The sequence below is a fragment of the Ziziphus jujuba genome, chromosome 6, assembly GCF_031755915.1.
Source record: "Ziziphus jujuba cultivar Dongzao chromosome 6, ASM3175591v1".
NCBI lineage: Eukaryota > Viridiplantae > Streptophyta > Magnoliopsida > Rosales > Rhamnaceae > Ziziphus > Ziziphus jujuba.
In genome coordinates this window covers 10911489-10927563 of record NC_083384.1, presented here as the reverse complement: position 1 = coordinate 10927563, position 16075 = coordinate 10911489, and the positions used below count along the sequence as shown (strand labels likewise).

At 33.5% G+C, this 16075-nt stretch overlaps 1 protein-coding gene across 1 annotated transcript; it reads left to right on the top strand.

The window, feature by feature from the left end:
• Positions 1-4272: 4272 nt before the first annotated feature.
• Positions 4273-8254, top strand: LOC112493366 (MDIS1-interacting receptor like kinase 2-like). Its single transcript, XM_060817869.1, has 2 exons — positions 4273-6922; positions 7863-8254. The coding sequence occupies exons 1-2, from the start codon at positions 4273-4275 to the stop codon at positions 8252-8254; spliced, it is 3042 nt and encodes a 1013-aa protein (XP_060673852.1).
• The last annotated feature ends 7821 nt before the right edge of the window (positions 8255-16075 follow it).

Below are 16075 nucleotides of genomic sequence, written 5' to 3'. Positions count from 1 at the left end.
ATTATATCTGGTTTAAGTGAACAGTGACACCATGTGTCGACATCTGAAAGGTCCACGTGGGTGAACAGTGTCACCCACGGTGGCTTTTATTTTGGGAAAAAAGCGGGGGAGGAGAGAGAAAGAGAGAGAGGAGAGAGAGAGGGAGAGAGAAAACCACCGGCCGTTGGAGTTGCAAACTTTTCCGGCCGAATCTTGTCACACGCACCGGCCAGACAGGAGCGCCTCTCCATTCCTGGCCAACCCCCAAAATTTCACGGCCAACCGACCGGCGACGCGCCCGAATCGAGGCTTTTTCCGGCGGCGGCACCGATTTCTTCAACCGCCGAGATCTCCACATTCCGGCCTCCATTCTTGTCACTGCCGGTCCCGTTGAGACCCTCTCCCTTCAATCTACAAAACCCCCAAAAATCTCAGCCACCAGCCACCGCACGTGCCGGCGGCGGCGATGGTTACCGGTGACCCCGACGGCTCAACGAAGAAATCACTATTCCGGCGAGTACCCAGTTGCACCGCCAGTCCCTCCTCACTAATTCCGACCCCCTGAATCCAAATCCGGTGTCCTTTTCCTCCAATTCATGACAGTTTGAGAGAATCGAAGAGTTGAATCCTGAAAGCTTTCCGATGAGATTCCGGCCACCTTGAGTCCGATCTTTGGGAAGTAAGACCAGATTCGTAATCCTCGTCACGCAAGCTTTGATTCGGTATATTATTCATCAATTTTGGTTGTCGTTTGTGTTCGCTTCCCGAGTACCCATTTGGGTGTTACCCGATTAGAATATTAAAATAATTGGTTTGGTGTATTGTGAATGTTTTAGGTGTACGTGTGGGTAGTGGAGTTGATCCTGCGGAGGATCTTGATTGATATACGTGCTTAAGGTGAGTGACCCACCTTTAAAACTATTTTGGGATGATTAATTATGTTTATTTTGTGTTAATTTGATATCTAGAATTTGCTCATGTGGTGGAATTTAAATATAATTGTGGAAAAAAATATTATTTTATATATATATATATATACCCATTGGTGCTAAACGGGATTTTGGGTTACTAAGAATTTCCCGATTATTATTATTGTGATTTAATTGTATTTATTATGCATGAGCAAGGTATTATCATTAATTAATTGTATCTGGATTTTAATATTATTTTTGGGCATGATTGGTTTTAAATATTTCAAGGGAAATATTGGTTTAAATTGGTGGTTTCAAATTTCATAATTATGCTCGTGGAATGTTAATTGATGGACCTTGTGATACGAGAAAAATTATTTGCATATTGTTATCGGTGGTTTTTTACCGAAAATGTTAAAGAAAAATGTGGGAGGTTGAGTTCGAAAAATGGTATAATTCCCACGATAAATTTGGTTATTTATTTTAGGCGCATTCATACAGTATTGGTGTTCTGGCTGTATATGTGGATTAGCGCGCAAGTTATTATGTCTCCCGTAAGTTGCCATTGGACCGAGGGTAGGCAAGTTTGATATTGGCCATAGCCGCCCCCCTCCGTGGCTGGGATGACGGTTTCAGCAGCGGCGCTGTCGAGACACCGAAGCGCCGTATGCAACTTTCTCTTTTTAACCTCCCTGCTAGTCGGTGCTCGGGACGCTGGGTACCGGAGGGCATCACTGGTATATGGTGTGGTGCGTCAAATATAAATTTTCAGATAGAAGTTTCAAACCCTAAAGTGTTCTAAAATTATTTATTGTGTTTTATTACATTTTATTTATATTTGGATTATTTAATTATTATTTATTAAATTAACGATTCCTTGATTTTTGGGCATAAGGATAATCGGGTTTTGTGAAAATGTTTTAAAAGGGGAACATTTCCAACGAAGTGAATAATGAGGGTTTTGAGAGAAATTATTACTTTCAAATGTTATTATTATTTATTTATTTAACTGTGTGGTATTGATTAATTAAATCCCTTTATTTGTTATATTATTAATATTAAAGGTGTACAGTAGATAGAGTCACTCACTGAGATGATTAGCATTTCATATTTTTAAATTCCGTTCCCTTAGGTGCAAGGGGTGGTAGACGTTCTTCCGGAGCGAACCTAAATTCCATCGCTGTCATAGTTTGAGAAGTTACTTTTGTCTTCGTTTATTTCAGTTGTAATATTTCTTTCATCATTGTTGTATTCTATACTTAATAGTACTTCATGAAGCTATGTATACTGTCTCGGACATTTATGTATTAATTAATATTCCACGGGCATAATTATCAAATTTGAAGTCACCAATTTAAACAAATATTTTCCTTAAAATATTTAAACCAATTATGCCCAAAAAATAATATAAAAATCCGAACACAATTAATTAATGAAAATACTTACTCATGCGTAATAAATACAATTAAATCACAATAACAAAAATCGGAAATTTCTTAATAGCCCAAAATTCCGTTTAGCACCAATAAACGTATACGTACTTATAAAATAATAATTTTCCACAATTATAATAAATTTTCACCACATGAGCATAATTCCAGATATCAATTTAACACCAAATAAATATAATTAATTACCCCAAAATATTTTTAAAGGTGGGTCACTCACCTGGAGCACGCAATTAACCTAAGATCCTCCATGGGATCAATTCCAAGACGCACACGTGCTCCTAGAACAACAATTCACACACAGTCAAATAAATTAATATTTTATTCGGATAAATAATACCCGGTACCCGGGGGGGTCTAACACAAATGTTAACCAAAATTGACAAATTATATGTCTATGGAAAGCTTGTGAGATGAGGATCACATTACCGACCTCCATTGAGCTCAATTCAACTGGCGGTGGCCGGAATTTGGCTGGAAAGCTTTGACCGAGTTTAAACTTGAGGGATCTCTAAAACGGTGGGGGATTTGGGCAATCTAACCCCGGAAATGGACTCAGAGGGGTTGAAAATGGTGGGATAGAGGTATGGGTCAAGCTGGATTGGCCGGGAACGGCGAAAATCGCCGGAAAAACTTAACCCACCGCTGCCAACCTTACCGGCCCGATCTGGGTGCATCCGGCGGTGTCTGACCACGAAACTTGGAGGTCGGGGTGGCCGAGAACTGGGCTTCACCGGTGGCCGGCGAGTGTGGCCGTCCGGTGGCCGGAAACGAAGAAACGGCGAGGGCCCGAGAGGAAGAAGGAAAGGAAAGGAAGAAGAAGGAGGAAGAAGAAGAAGGCTTCGGGTGGCTGGGCGTTTTTCCCATGTGGGGGAAAAGAAAAAAGAAAAAAAGAAAGAAAAGAAAAAGAAAATAAAATAAAATAATTAAATAATATTATTATATAAAATAACAATAATAAAATAATATGGTATTAAGCATGGTTGACATGTGGCATCTCATCATGGTGACACATGGTCACATTTATTAAGTCACACGTGGCACATTGTTACACTTTTAAAAATAATATTAAAATAATACAGTATTTGAAAAACTCTACAGGTCCATAACTTTCAACCCACATGTCCAAATCGGACGTGCCGTTAGTCTACGGACTCGTATCGATGAGTACTTCACAACCATGCATGAGTCAAAGCTCAACTTTGCATGAATAAAAAGTCAACTCCGGCATCCCGTGAAAAGTTTGGACCTCAACTTGTTTTGCTCATATCTTTCAAACCGTAGCTCCGTTTTCAACGTGCTACTAGTCTACGAACTCGTGCCAACGTGTACTTCGTAACGGTACCTCAGTCAACCTAGAATTTCATCCGAGTCAAAAAGTCAACTTTTGACCCCTTGATCAACGGTCAAGGTCAAAGTCAACCGTCAACCTCGGTCAAAATTAGAAAATTTCCATTGTGATTTCGGATGGGGTGTTACAACTATGCATTAGATAGCAATATAATTAGCTAGATAGACCAAAGAGACCAAAGGTAAATAATCATTCAATTACCCCAAAAAAAAAGAAAAAAGGTAAAAATAATTATCCTCCATTAACTAAAAGAATGAATAATCAATTGTTAAAGTAAGTTCGGTACAATGTATCACGACAGCAGATTTTCATTATTTTAATCTGAGGTGGCCAGCTTATAGCGAGTTATATAATGACCAATAGCAAACTTGTTAATCAGCGAAAAACAAAATAGCCTATTTATTTAAGCAACTTAGAAGAGAATCAATCAAGAGCCCCAAAAAAAAAAAAAAAAAAACAGAAAAAAAAGAAAAAAATCCTTGTCCATGGCACCCACACTTGGTAAACTGATATCCAAGAAACACCCACACCACCAATCCAGTCCCTTTTGGTAGTCGTCCTCATCATCATCGACGTTCTACTAATGTTTTGTTCTTCTTCTTCTACTGCGACAAATCTTTATACTTCTTCTAAAACATCTCGAGGGACATCAGGACGAGAAGAACGAGTGGAAGTAGAAGCGAAAGCTCTTGTCAAATGGAAGGAAAGCCTTGATAATCAAACTCATGTTTCTGATATTCTCTCCTCATGGAAGTTGTTTCCAAGCAGTTCCAATATCACAAGGAGAGGCAATATTAGCCTCTGCCAATGGTTTGGAATCACATGTAATGAGTTTGGAAGTGTTCTTTACATAAACCTTGAAAGTCGTAATCTGAAAGGTACGCTCCAAAACTTCAATTTCTCATCCTTTCCCTACATCGAGAGCTTTACTCTGTATAACAATTCACTGTATGGGACTATACCTCCGCAAATCAGTAATATTTCTAGACTTGTTTATCTTGACTTAAGTAGCAACCAACTCTCTGGAAATATTCCTGTTGAAATATTCCTTCTGCAAAATTTAAGTGTACTTTATTTGGATGGGAATAACTTAAATGGTTCTATACCACATGAAGTAGGTATGTTGAGGTCAATTGAGGAGATTTTCTTTAGAAATAACTCTCTTTCAGGTCCAATCCCAACATCCCTTGGAATAATTACCAGCAATTTAACCTATATCGATCTTAGTAGAAACAAATTCTCTGGATCCATCCCTCAAGAGATAGGAAAACTTAAAAATCTTAACCAGCTTTACATGGAAAGAAACAATCTCACTGGCTCAATTCCTATGTCCATTGGAAACTTCACCAACCTAATTCTTATAAACCTTGCCTTCAACCAAATTTCAGGATCCATCCCTCACGAGATAGGTTTCCTTGAATCTATCCAAGAGCTTTATTTGTACGGAAACCATCTCACTGGATCAATTCCTGCCTCTATTGGAAAACTCAAATCCTTAGTCGCCTTGCTTTTGTTCGACAATAACCTCACTGGTACCATTCCTCTCGAAATGAACAACCTCATACACTTCGATTCATTGCAACTAGATAACAACTTCTTGCATGGGTCACTACCAGACAATATTTGTCTTGGTGGAAAGTTGAGATGGTTTTCAGCAGCTTATAACCAATTTGAAGGTCAGCTTCCAAAAAGCATGAGAAATTGTACTTCTCTACAATCGGTTTACCTTGATGGAAACCGTTTAGCAGGAAACATATCAGAAGAGCTTGGAATATACCCAAATTTAAAGTTCATGAAATTAAGCAGAAACAATTTTTTTGGTGAGCTTAGTGGAAATTGGGGAGAATGTCGAAATCTTACTGCTTTGAGCATATCCGATAATAGAATTTCTGGTAGATTAATTCCTGAACTTGGAAATGCTGCTCAATTACGTAAGCTTGACCTCTCCTCCAATCTTCTTGCTGGGAAAATTCCAAAGGAATTAGGACGTCTAAAATTTTTATTCTTCCTCAATCTAAGTAACAACACAATTTTCGGCAAAATTCCAATGGAAATTGGAATGTTATCTGAGCTTCAGCAGCTTGACCTTGGAGCAAACAAGTTGAGTGGACTGATTCCCATGCAACTGGGGCAATGTTCAAAACTACAACTTTTGAACTTGAAAAACAACAGCTTTAGTGGGACAGTTCCCTTCCAGATTGGGAAATTGCAATCTCTTCGAGATCTTGATCTAAGTATGAATTTACTTATAGGAGAGTTGCCCATGGAGTTTAGAAATTTGCGCATGTTGGAAACATTAAATCTTTCTCACAATAATCTCTCTGGAAAAATACCTTCGGTGCTTGACGATATGATAAGCTTGACATTTGTTGATGTATCTTACAATCAGTTAGAAGGTCCTCTCCCCAATCTCAAAGCCTTCATTGAAGCACCAGAACTAGCATTGGAAAACAACAAAGGCTTGTGTGGCAACAATACTAGTTTGAAACCTTGCTCCACAAGTAAAGAAAATAGCAATAAAGTTGTACTTTCACTCATAGTATCTGTTTCTGGTACGCTTTTTCTATTGTTCGCCATTTTTGGAGTTCTCTTTATTCGCCAAAAGATTAAAAAGAACAAGTTTGTACCAAGAGAAACACAAGTTTTCCAAACTTTCTTTGCAGCGTGGAGGCATGATGGGAAAAAGGTTTACGAAGAAATAGTTGAAGCCACTGAAAATTTTGACTCCAAATATTGCATTGGGGTTGGAGGAAATGGGAGTGTTTATAAGACATTGTTGTCAAATGGTCAAGTTATTGCTGTGAAAAATTTCCATGAGAATGGTCAAGCAGCCAGTCAACAAGCTTTCAAAAGTGAGACAAGTTTGTTGACTGGATTACGCCATCGAAACATCATCAAGCTTTATGGATTTTGTTCGCATCGAAAACATTCATCTTTGGTGTATGAATTCATGGAAAATGGAAGCTTTGTACAGATATTGAATGACTATGGTAAGGCCATAGATTTGGAGTGGACTAAGAGAGTTAATGTGATCAGAGGTTTAGCCAATGCCATGTACTATTTGCATCACGAGTGTTTTCCTGCTATAATCCACCGAGACATATCAAGCAAGAATGTTTTGTTGGATTCAGAATATGAAGCTCATATTTCTAAATTTGGTTCAGCTATAATTTGTGATCCCGAGTCATCAAATTGGACTTCATCTGCAGGAACATTTGGATATGTAGCCCCAGGTGAGTTTTTCAATCAAATTGGCTTTCATTTAATAACCCACAATGCAACTTTTGTTCTCTTTTTTTTTTTTTTTTCCCCTATATATTTTGCTTATTTCATTAACCAAAAAAAATAAAATAATAATAATACTAGAAATGATACCTTTTATTTTAGCAAAATAAAATAATCGAACTTGGTGAACAAGAAAAGCTTTTTAACCCAATTTACACACTTTTCTTGCTTCCATACGGTGGAAAAAGTTATGAGTAATTTTATTTTTCAGATATTCAAAGCTAATGCAGGTTTTCAGATATTTCTTCTATTCCAGAACCAAAATTATCGCTGTAACATCCCACATCGGTTAGAGAGGGGCACGAAACGGCCTTTATAAGGCTGTGGATACCTCTCCCTTCAAGACGCATTTTGACAAAACCTTGAGGCCAAGGGGGAGAGAGAGAGTGAACCCTGGGCCAAAGAAGACAATATTTTAATGCGGGTGGTACTGGCTTTTATAAGGCTGTGGATACATCTCCCTTCAAACGAAGCGGCTGTGGATACATCTCCCTTCAAACGAAGCGGCTGTGGATACATCTCCCTTCAAGATGCGTTTTGACAAAACCTTAAGGCCAAGGGGAGAGAGGGTTATCTTGATGGGGGTGGTACTAGGCAGTCTCAAAACTTTTTTTTTTATTTTTTTATCGGCCCATCTATAATCTAAATGGCATCTAATACAGATTCCATAAGAAGACATGAGAACCCGGTACTTTATGCGTACAATTGACAAAAACAAAACTTTGATTTGAACGCCCTGTTTTTTTGCTATACATGATAAAGTTCAAATTTTTGATGTCTTAGATGGCAAAGTACTAAGATTTGTTGTAAAGTCTCAGAATTAATTTGTCACACCATTAAATTAAATTAGATATATATTAACTCAGAATTCATAATATTTGTTTGAAGAGCTTGATTGCACAATGGAAATAAACAAGAAAAGCGACGTGTACAACTTCGGAGTTGTAACAATGGAAGCTCTATTGGGAAAGCATCCAGGAGATCTCATCTCATATTTGTCATCATCATCATCATCGTTTGCAGCAGCAGCTAGTGAAATTCTACTTATGGATGTATTGGATCCACGTCTCCCACTTCCAACAATGCAAGTAGCAGCTCAAGTGGCTTCCATTGTAGAGATAGCATTAGCTTGCCTGCATCCAATTCCACAGTCCCGACCAACCATGAAGCAGGTCTCTGACAAGCTATCAACTACTACTCCGTTACCATCATTATCACGGCCTATTCATACCATTACATTGAAGCAGCTGATTGATCCTCCATCCAGGATAACATCTTAAACAGCTTCAATTTCCTCCATTTTCAAGTTTTGTTGTCTGCCTTTGCATTTTCTTTCACTCTACTATCATATTTTGTAGTTTTTCTTTTTCTTTTCTTTCTCTGTTTTCAATTTTACAGGCTTTTACATGTCTACAGGATTTATTTATATGGAACTTATGGTAATAAATTCAGTGAATGCCAATTTTGCAGCCAGTTTTCATTCCATGTTATCAAAATCCTCAAAAAACCATTAATTTCCTTGTATGATTTTAAACGTAATTCATTAGTACTCCAAAGCTACATAACAAGCAAAGTAGATATATGAGAAAATAATAATAATAATAATAATCATTTACCTCAGTGATTCCAAACCAAGAGAAACAAATTAATTTGTCTTGCTTTCAATTTATTGAGAAACAAAATATCAGCAGAAATTCGTTTAAAAATATACATATATATATATATATATATATATATATATATATATATATATAATTACAAAATTAATCCGTCAGTGGTTTGGCTCAAGTTTTAATTGCAGCAACATTGCCAATGAAGAAACTCCAAATAACCCGAATTTAGTTGGACATTATTTCTCAACATGGACACCTCTCCACGAGTCCACACTCAAACTGTCAGGATCTGTTTGGCAACTACGATTTTAGTGAATGAAAAAGAAAATTTACTCTTCCTCTGTCTTTCGTCAACCAAACGCATGGTCCACACTCAAGTTGAAATCTGTCGACTGAACTTTTTTTTTTTTTTTTTTTTCCTGAAAATGCAAGCTCCCAAGTCGAATTAATTTATTCTTTCATTGAACAAACTGAAAATTGGGGAACACTCTGTTCTTAACCCAATCACAAATTTACAACTAACAAAAAAAAAACCAACTTCAAAGTTTTTCATCACCATCCTTGCCTACATTAAATAATAAGAACAGATGGTAAAATTAATACTAATTTATTCGGTCAAAGAAAGAAGGATTTCGAAAACTAAGACTTTGATTTAGTTAAAAACCATGAGCGGATTAGTAGTTTTTTTTTTTTTTTAATCCATTTTTATATTTATTAAAAAAATGAAAAACTTTGCTCACTCTCCCATTTCGATCTCTAGATTATTATTTATAGATTAGAAATCTATCTTGTATTGTATGTTAATTTAAATAGTAATGATTTATTAATTTTATATTTATTTTTAATCAATTTAAATTCATAATATTAAATTTTAAATACCTAAAAAGCATTATTGTAATCTACAATGTGGCATTTATATCTCTTTATGATACATTTCCTTATAGAGTTTGAATTTTCATAATTTAAGATTATTAGATGGAATATAAAATTCAATTTTTATACCTTATATATTTCATTGAATTCTAAAATTCCATTTTCATATTTTAAGTTTCGTTTTATTGTCATTAATTTCTTAAATTTTTGTTTGGATAAGTTTAGAAGAAATAGGATTCTCATTATTTATTTTTACCAAAAAACAAAAAAAAAAATACATTAGCCATATTAAGATCTTTACTATATTTTTGGTTCAAAGATCTTTGCTATCTGGTTGGCATCAGTATTGGGTTTGGTGCAGTGGACCTTATGCTATATTTATACTAATAGTGCTCGTAGTCTAGCCCATGGATCAATCTGAGTCCTTAAAATTGCGACATTATTATGTGGCCAAGTTTATCCTCCACATATTTTATATGTTTTGAATTTTATATTTGTCAGAAATGTACATCTATACCCCTAAATTCACTTTAAATTTATTTTGCAGAAATCGACACCTATGTCCCCAGATGCAGGACGTACTGTAACTCCCGAAGTTTTTAATAATTTGGACATAGGTAATAAATACAAAGTTATAAAATAAATTATAAATGGGTGCAAAGTTTAAAAGGCATATGTTAAAAAAATCTTTTTTTTTTTCTTTTTACATTAAGATGGATGATTCCAACCCGAAAAATGTTGTTACATACACAGTTAAACCGATAATGTAACATCCCACATCGGTTGGAGAGGGGCACACCTCTCCCTTCAAGACGCGTTTTGACAAAACCTTGAGGCCAGGGGGAGAGAGGGAGTGAACCTTGGACCAAAAAGGACAATATCTTGATGCGGGTGGTACTGGGCTGTTACAGTGGTATCAGAGCCGGACCCGGATCGGTGTGCCAGCGAGGATGCTGGGCCCCATAGGGGGAGGATTGTAACATCCCACATCGGTTGGAGAGGGGCACACCTCTCCCTTCAAGACACGTTTTGACAAAACCTTGAGGCCAAGGGGGAGAGAGGGAGTGAACCTTGGGCCAAAAAGGATAATATCTTGATGCGGGTGGTACTGGGCTGTTACAGTGGTATCAGAGCTGGACCCGGATCGGTGTGCCAGCGAGGACGCTGGGTTCCAAATGGGGAGGATTGTAACATCCCACATCGGTTGGAGAGGGGCACACCTCTCCCTTCAAGACGCATTTTGACAAAACCTTGAGGCCAAGGGGGAGAGAGGGAGTGAACCTTGGGCCAAAAAGGACAATATCTTGATGCGGGTGGTACTGGACTGTTACAGATAATGATAGGATAAAAACAATTTATCATGTAGATGGGACTGATGATCACCTGTGGTGTTAAATAACAAAACTTTATAGAAAAAGCTTGTTTCGCATTTCGAGTTAGATTAATGCTTCACTTACAAAAAAAAAAAAAAACAAGAATAATGTATATTTGTCACCAATGATAACATATATTATTATTTGCAACTAACAGGTAAATTATTAATTGACTCCATCTTTATACTTTTTTTGACTTTTTAAAATTGAAAAGCTAACAGGCAGATGGGCATATAAAATTGTATATATCACTGTATCGAATCCAATAGTGATGTTTTCACCTAATGATAAATAACATATTTTTTTTAAGTTAAATAAAAGCTTTAAATCCCTTTTAGAGAAAGTAGGTGCAGCTTGAAAGGTTTGTTTTTTTTTTTTTTTTTTTTTTTTTTTTTTTTTTTTGGCTGAGAAGGTGCAGCTTGAAAGTTTTGCAAAGCTCTGAGTCCCTTTTAGAGAAAGTAGGTGCAGCATGAAAGTTTTGTAAAATTAGTTATTAAAAATATAAATTTATCCCTAATTTATATACGACTTAATTTAGTTACTTTAAAGTCTTACAATTTTTATTACTAACAAAATATTATAAATTGATTTTTAAAAAATTAATAATTTGGAAACTAAATCCAAGAATCTTTTCCCTCAGTTTCGTTTAGACATTGTCAAAATTTTAAAAGAAATTTATTTCAAAATTAATTTTCTAAAAATTAATTTCCCATAATTTTTTTTTAGTATTTATTTATTTATTTTTAATATTTAGTTAAAAATGGAAAATTTACAACATACAAGTATAATGAATTTATATTTTAAATTGAGTAAAAAATTGTCTTAATAAAATATATAAAGGAAGTTTCTTAAAGAGTGACACATTTTTTGTGATAAAAATTTTCCACCCCACTTTTCTTGTTTTCTAGAAATTTAATTTTCATGGACCAATATTTTTTCCACTCCTAAAATTCCTAAATATTAAAAGGCGTCAGTTCTTAGGAATCTCAAATTTCCAATAAGGTTTTGTTTAATACATGATAAAGTTAGTAAGAATATAATTTTTTAAAAAAAGTAATAATTTTTTTGTGTTTGGATATTTATTTGGGAATGAAAAATTGTAGGCCTAATAGCCTGTTTTGTAAAATGGAAAATATTAAAGGAAACTGATTCTCAAGGATTAGTTTTTTGGAATTCAGTTTTCCAAAAATGAGTTTTCTCATGATTCTTTTCATAGTGTTATGGTTGATTATAGAAGAAAATAGGACTTACAAGTAATTAAGTAAGTTTGTGCATTAAATAAAAGATAAAATTTTATTTAGAAAAATACATAAAATTAATTTTTCAGGAAATTTTAAAATTATACCTTCTTAGGATGATTTACTTTCCATCATAGTTTCCCATATGGTGAGATTTATTTTCTGCTAAGATCCACAAATTTATCCTTTTAAAAATTATCCAAACAAGAAAAAATTTTACTTTTCCAAAGAATTTTAGATTCCCACTAACTTTACTATTACCCAAACATCCCATAAATTTCTATGGAAAAATATGTGAAAAAGTTATTTCCACTTATAAATGTGTCATTTTAAAATTCTCTTAAAACTTAGTTTTCAATTTTTTTTAAATAAAAATTTGCTCTTAATTTATTGTACAAAAATAATTTAATTATTTATAAATTCTAACTTTCTCATTATCTATTAAACATAATATGAAAAAAAAATTAATTTTCAGCAAATTAATTTTTAAAAGAAATTAAATTAAAAGGACAAGTTTTTCTTTAAAGTCGGACACTTCTTAAAACGAAGCCTAACTTTTGATACAGTCTAAATAAGGTCTAAAAGTTTTCTTAATCAGGTGGGGCTCAAAATTTTGATAGTGAAAAATTACTACATGCTCTTGTAAAAATTCAAAATTTAAATTCCTCCACCCAAATATCAAATATAATGATAGTAATAATTAAATGTTTTAAATAATAAGTACACGTTTTAATTAATAAGTAAACACTTTTGCTTCAATAATAATAATAATAAGTAAACCTTTTTAAATAAGAAGTAAACTGTGCAAAATTTTAGATTGTTCACTAGCAAGAAATAGTAGACATGATTGCCTTCCTTTAGGAGTTTAGTATTAACAGACTTTTCAAAGCTTCTAAATCACACTATATAAATTTTCAAAATAAAATGAAAAAAGAAATTCAAATATGATATTTATATTATCTTAACTATATGTTAATACTCATAAGTTTGGTCTAGTAGTAGTTGTGCAACCATTAAGAATATACCTCAAATCTGAAGTTCAAATTTTAATGTGGTGAAAATCCCCCTTCCCATCGTGTAATGAAAACATAATATGTTGGTAAACGTCGAAAATAACTTCGGTATGTAAATTGTAATACTAATTATAGACTTTGAAATTTACAAAAGCATCGAAAAGGAAACAAAATATATAAAACATTTTAGTTTCTAACGTTTGTTTGTTATAAAATAACAAAAAATATATTACAAGAATGAAAACATAAACTTGCATTATGAATTAAAATTAAATATCGAATTGCGTCCAACGTAGTAATAAAACTTTTTGCAGCCTTAAACGACCATCCGATTTTATAGTCCTGTCATTTATTTCTACATAGTTTTCTCATAAATTTATTCACATGTGATAAAAATTATAATAAAAAATTAAAATATTAAATTATAGTAGTTATTTTAAAATTATATCAATCAATTTTATCATGCATCAAAAATTTAAAAATATATAAAAATAGATGGTTATTGATTTTTTTCCAGTATATTAAAAATAAAATTAAAATAGACATTAACTGGAACCCTCGTAGTCTCTTCTTTTACAAATCACGGGTTCTGTTCTCCAATATAGGATATCCGATGATGTGGGGTTTACGTCGTGATGGCATAAGCCTGATGCAAGACATTGTCCCCTCATGTTGGCCTTTTTAAAAAAGTTTATATACAATGTTTTTTTTTTTTTTTAAAGGTGAATCCACGAATGATCGATAATCGCATATAACATATTTACCAAAAGAATAATAATAATAATAATAATAATAATAATAATAGCACACAATATGGCGGAGTTGTGAGATTAATTTGCAAACAATGTGTAAAACGTGGCAGGTTATGAGTAGGCATGACAATTTGCTCTGAACGATTTGATATCCATAGTGTATCACTCCTAATGGGACGGTTTTTTTCTCGAAAAATCAGGATTGCGTGGGGGCTTCGGGGCAAAGGTTTAAAACTCGAATCAAGAAACGCGATCCAGTATATGTTTATTTATTTATTTTTTATAATTTTATTTATGTAAAACATCATTTTCTCTTTTCTTACAAGCCCTTAACTTTGGCTATCATCATTACTTTGTTGTATTTTATTGCATTTTTATTGTATTTTAGTCATTTTATTTATAAAAAAAAATTATATAAATTTCTCAAAAAAAATTATATAAATTATTAAAAAAAAAGTGAAAAAAACCACTTCGTTCCGTCCCAGATTGAAAAATTTCCGTCCTGGTCCTGCTTCTAAAGAAACACGAAAAATCATGGGGACAAGATAGAAAATTTCCTGCAAGAATGGAGATGAGATATTAAAAACCAACCTCGCTCCGTCCCATTGACATTCCTAGTTATGAGATTAATTTGTGATTTAGTAACAATACTAAAATACTATTCCAAAAAAATTTAATATTGTCCAGGTCAAAAACTTTATAAAAAATAAATAATTAATTAAATTTAAAGGGGTATGGGCCAAACAACAGCTTATTTACCGAACAACCAAATATACCCTATTAAAGGTCCTAATACATTAATTAGCTTTAAAACAGCTTTAAAATCCATCCTCAATACTGAAAATTTTAAAATAGTCTTAGTTTTCTTTTTGAATCTTGAACCGCACAAAATAAATACAAATAAAGTTAAAGATACTAAATAAATTTATAACATATATATATATATATATATATAATATTATGTTTTAATATTTGATTGATTTATTTTCATTTATATTTTGTATTTTAAATATTTATTTATTTATAATTAAATTATATTAATATGTTAACCAATATAATATTGACATATAATATTAAATATATATTTGTAAATTTATTTGGTACTTTTGATATTAAATGTAAACAACTTCATGATTTATATATGTCAAAACATAAAACAAGATAGAGAATAAGAAATACATATCTATTATATAATAAACTCTGCCTTACGCGCCTTTATTTATATGAAGTAGATCCTACAGCAAAGCTTATCTTCCTTCTAGTTCTTTAGCATGAAGATAACCAATGAAATGGAAATATATCAGAAGAGCTTGGACAATGTCCAAAACTCGGACTCCATAAACTTGCTAGAAAAGTGGGACAATGTTCCAAGTTCCAACAATAAAATTTCTGATAGACTACTTCCTGAACTTGAGAGTGCTACTCAATTACATAAGCTTGATCTCTCCTCCAATCTTTTCGTTGGCAAAATTCTGAAGAAATTGGTTAATGTCTAAGATCTGAACCCTATAGTAATTCACATTTCCAGCAAATTTCCAGTAGAAAATTGGAATGTAATACGACCTTCAACAGCTTGACCTTGCAGCAAAAAAGTTTAGAGAATCAGTGATATTAGAAAGATAATCAAGGAGATTTTATCTCATCGTTTTGAACATCAACGTAGTCTTGTCCAACTATGAAACACATCTCTGAGAAGCCATATCAACTTCATTACCATCGTCATTATCAGCTGTTTGACCACCCTATATGTTTCAAGTTTTTGTGTCCTGCATTTTCCTTCACTCTTTTTGAGTTGCTTGTTCCTCTTTTTTCTTTTTCCATGCCTGCAGGATATCTATTGTTAAGGTTTTATTGTGTCATGAAGTGTCTTCAGCAGTCTATGTGGGATTGTTTTTCTTTCTTTTGCCTAAAAAGATAACCACAGCGTGGATCAAATTGAGGAATAATTGGTCATGTCTAATTAATAAGTGAAGGACTACTCAATTTATTTAGTTATTAGTCTAGTTGTACCTTTAATGGAGAAATAATCACCTGGTCAAGCGTTTAATATAGTAATAGTGATAGATTCAATCCAAGCAAAATTGGCTGTCAGTTTCATTCCATATTATCAATATCCTAATGAACCATTTCCTCATATGATTTTATTTCGTGGACAATAATCTGCCTGCGTCACAATTATATAAGAACCGAGTAAAACTAAAGAGTAATCACATACAATTATATTTTGCAATCAAATCAC

What these genes read in the sequence shown, in the direction of transcription:
- LOC112493366 (XM_060817869.1), top strand. Translation starts at nt 4,273, where the DNA reads ATGTTTTGTTCTTCTTCTTCTACTGCGACAAATCTTTATACTTCTTCT. An exon ending in ATTTGGATATGTAGCCCCAG is followed by an intron (nt 6,923 to 7,862) that starts GTGAGTTTTTCA and finishes ATTTGTTTGAAG; the next exon opens with AGCTTGATTGCACAATGGAA.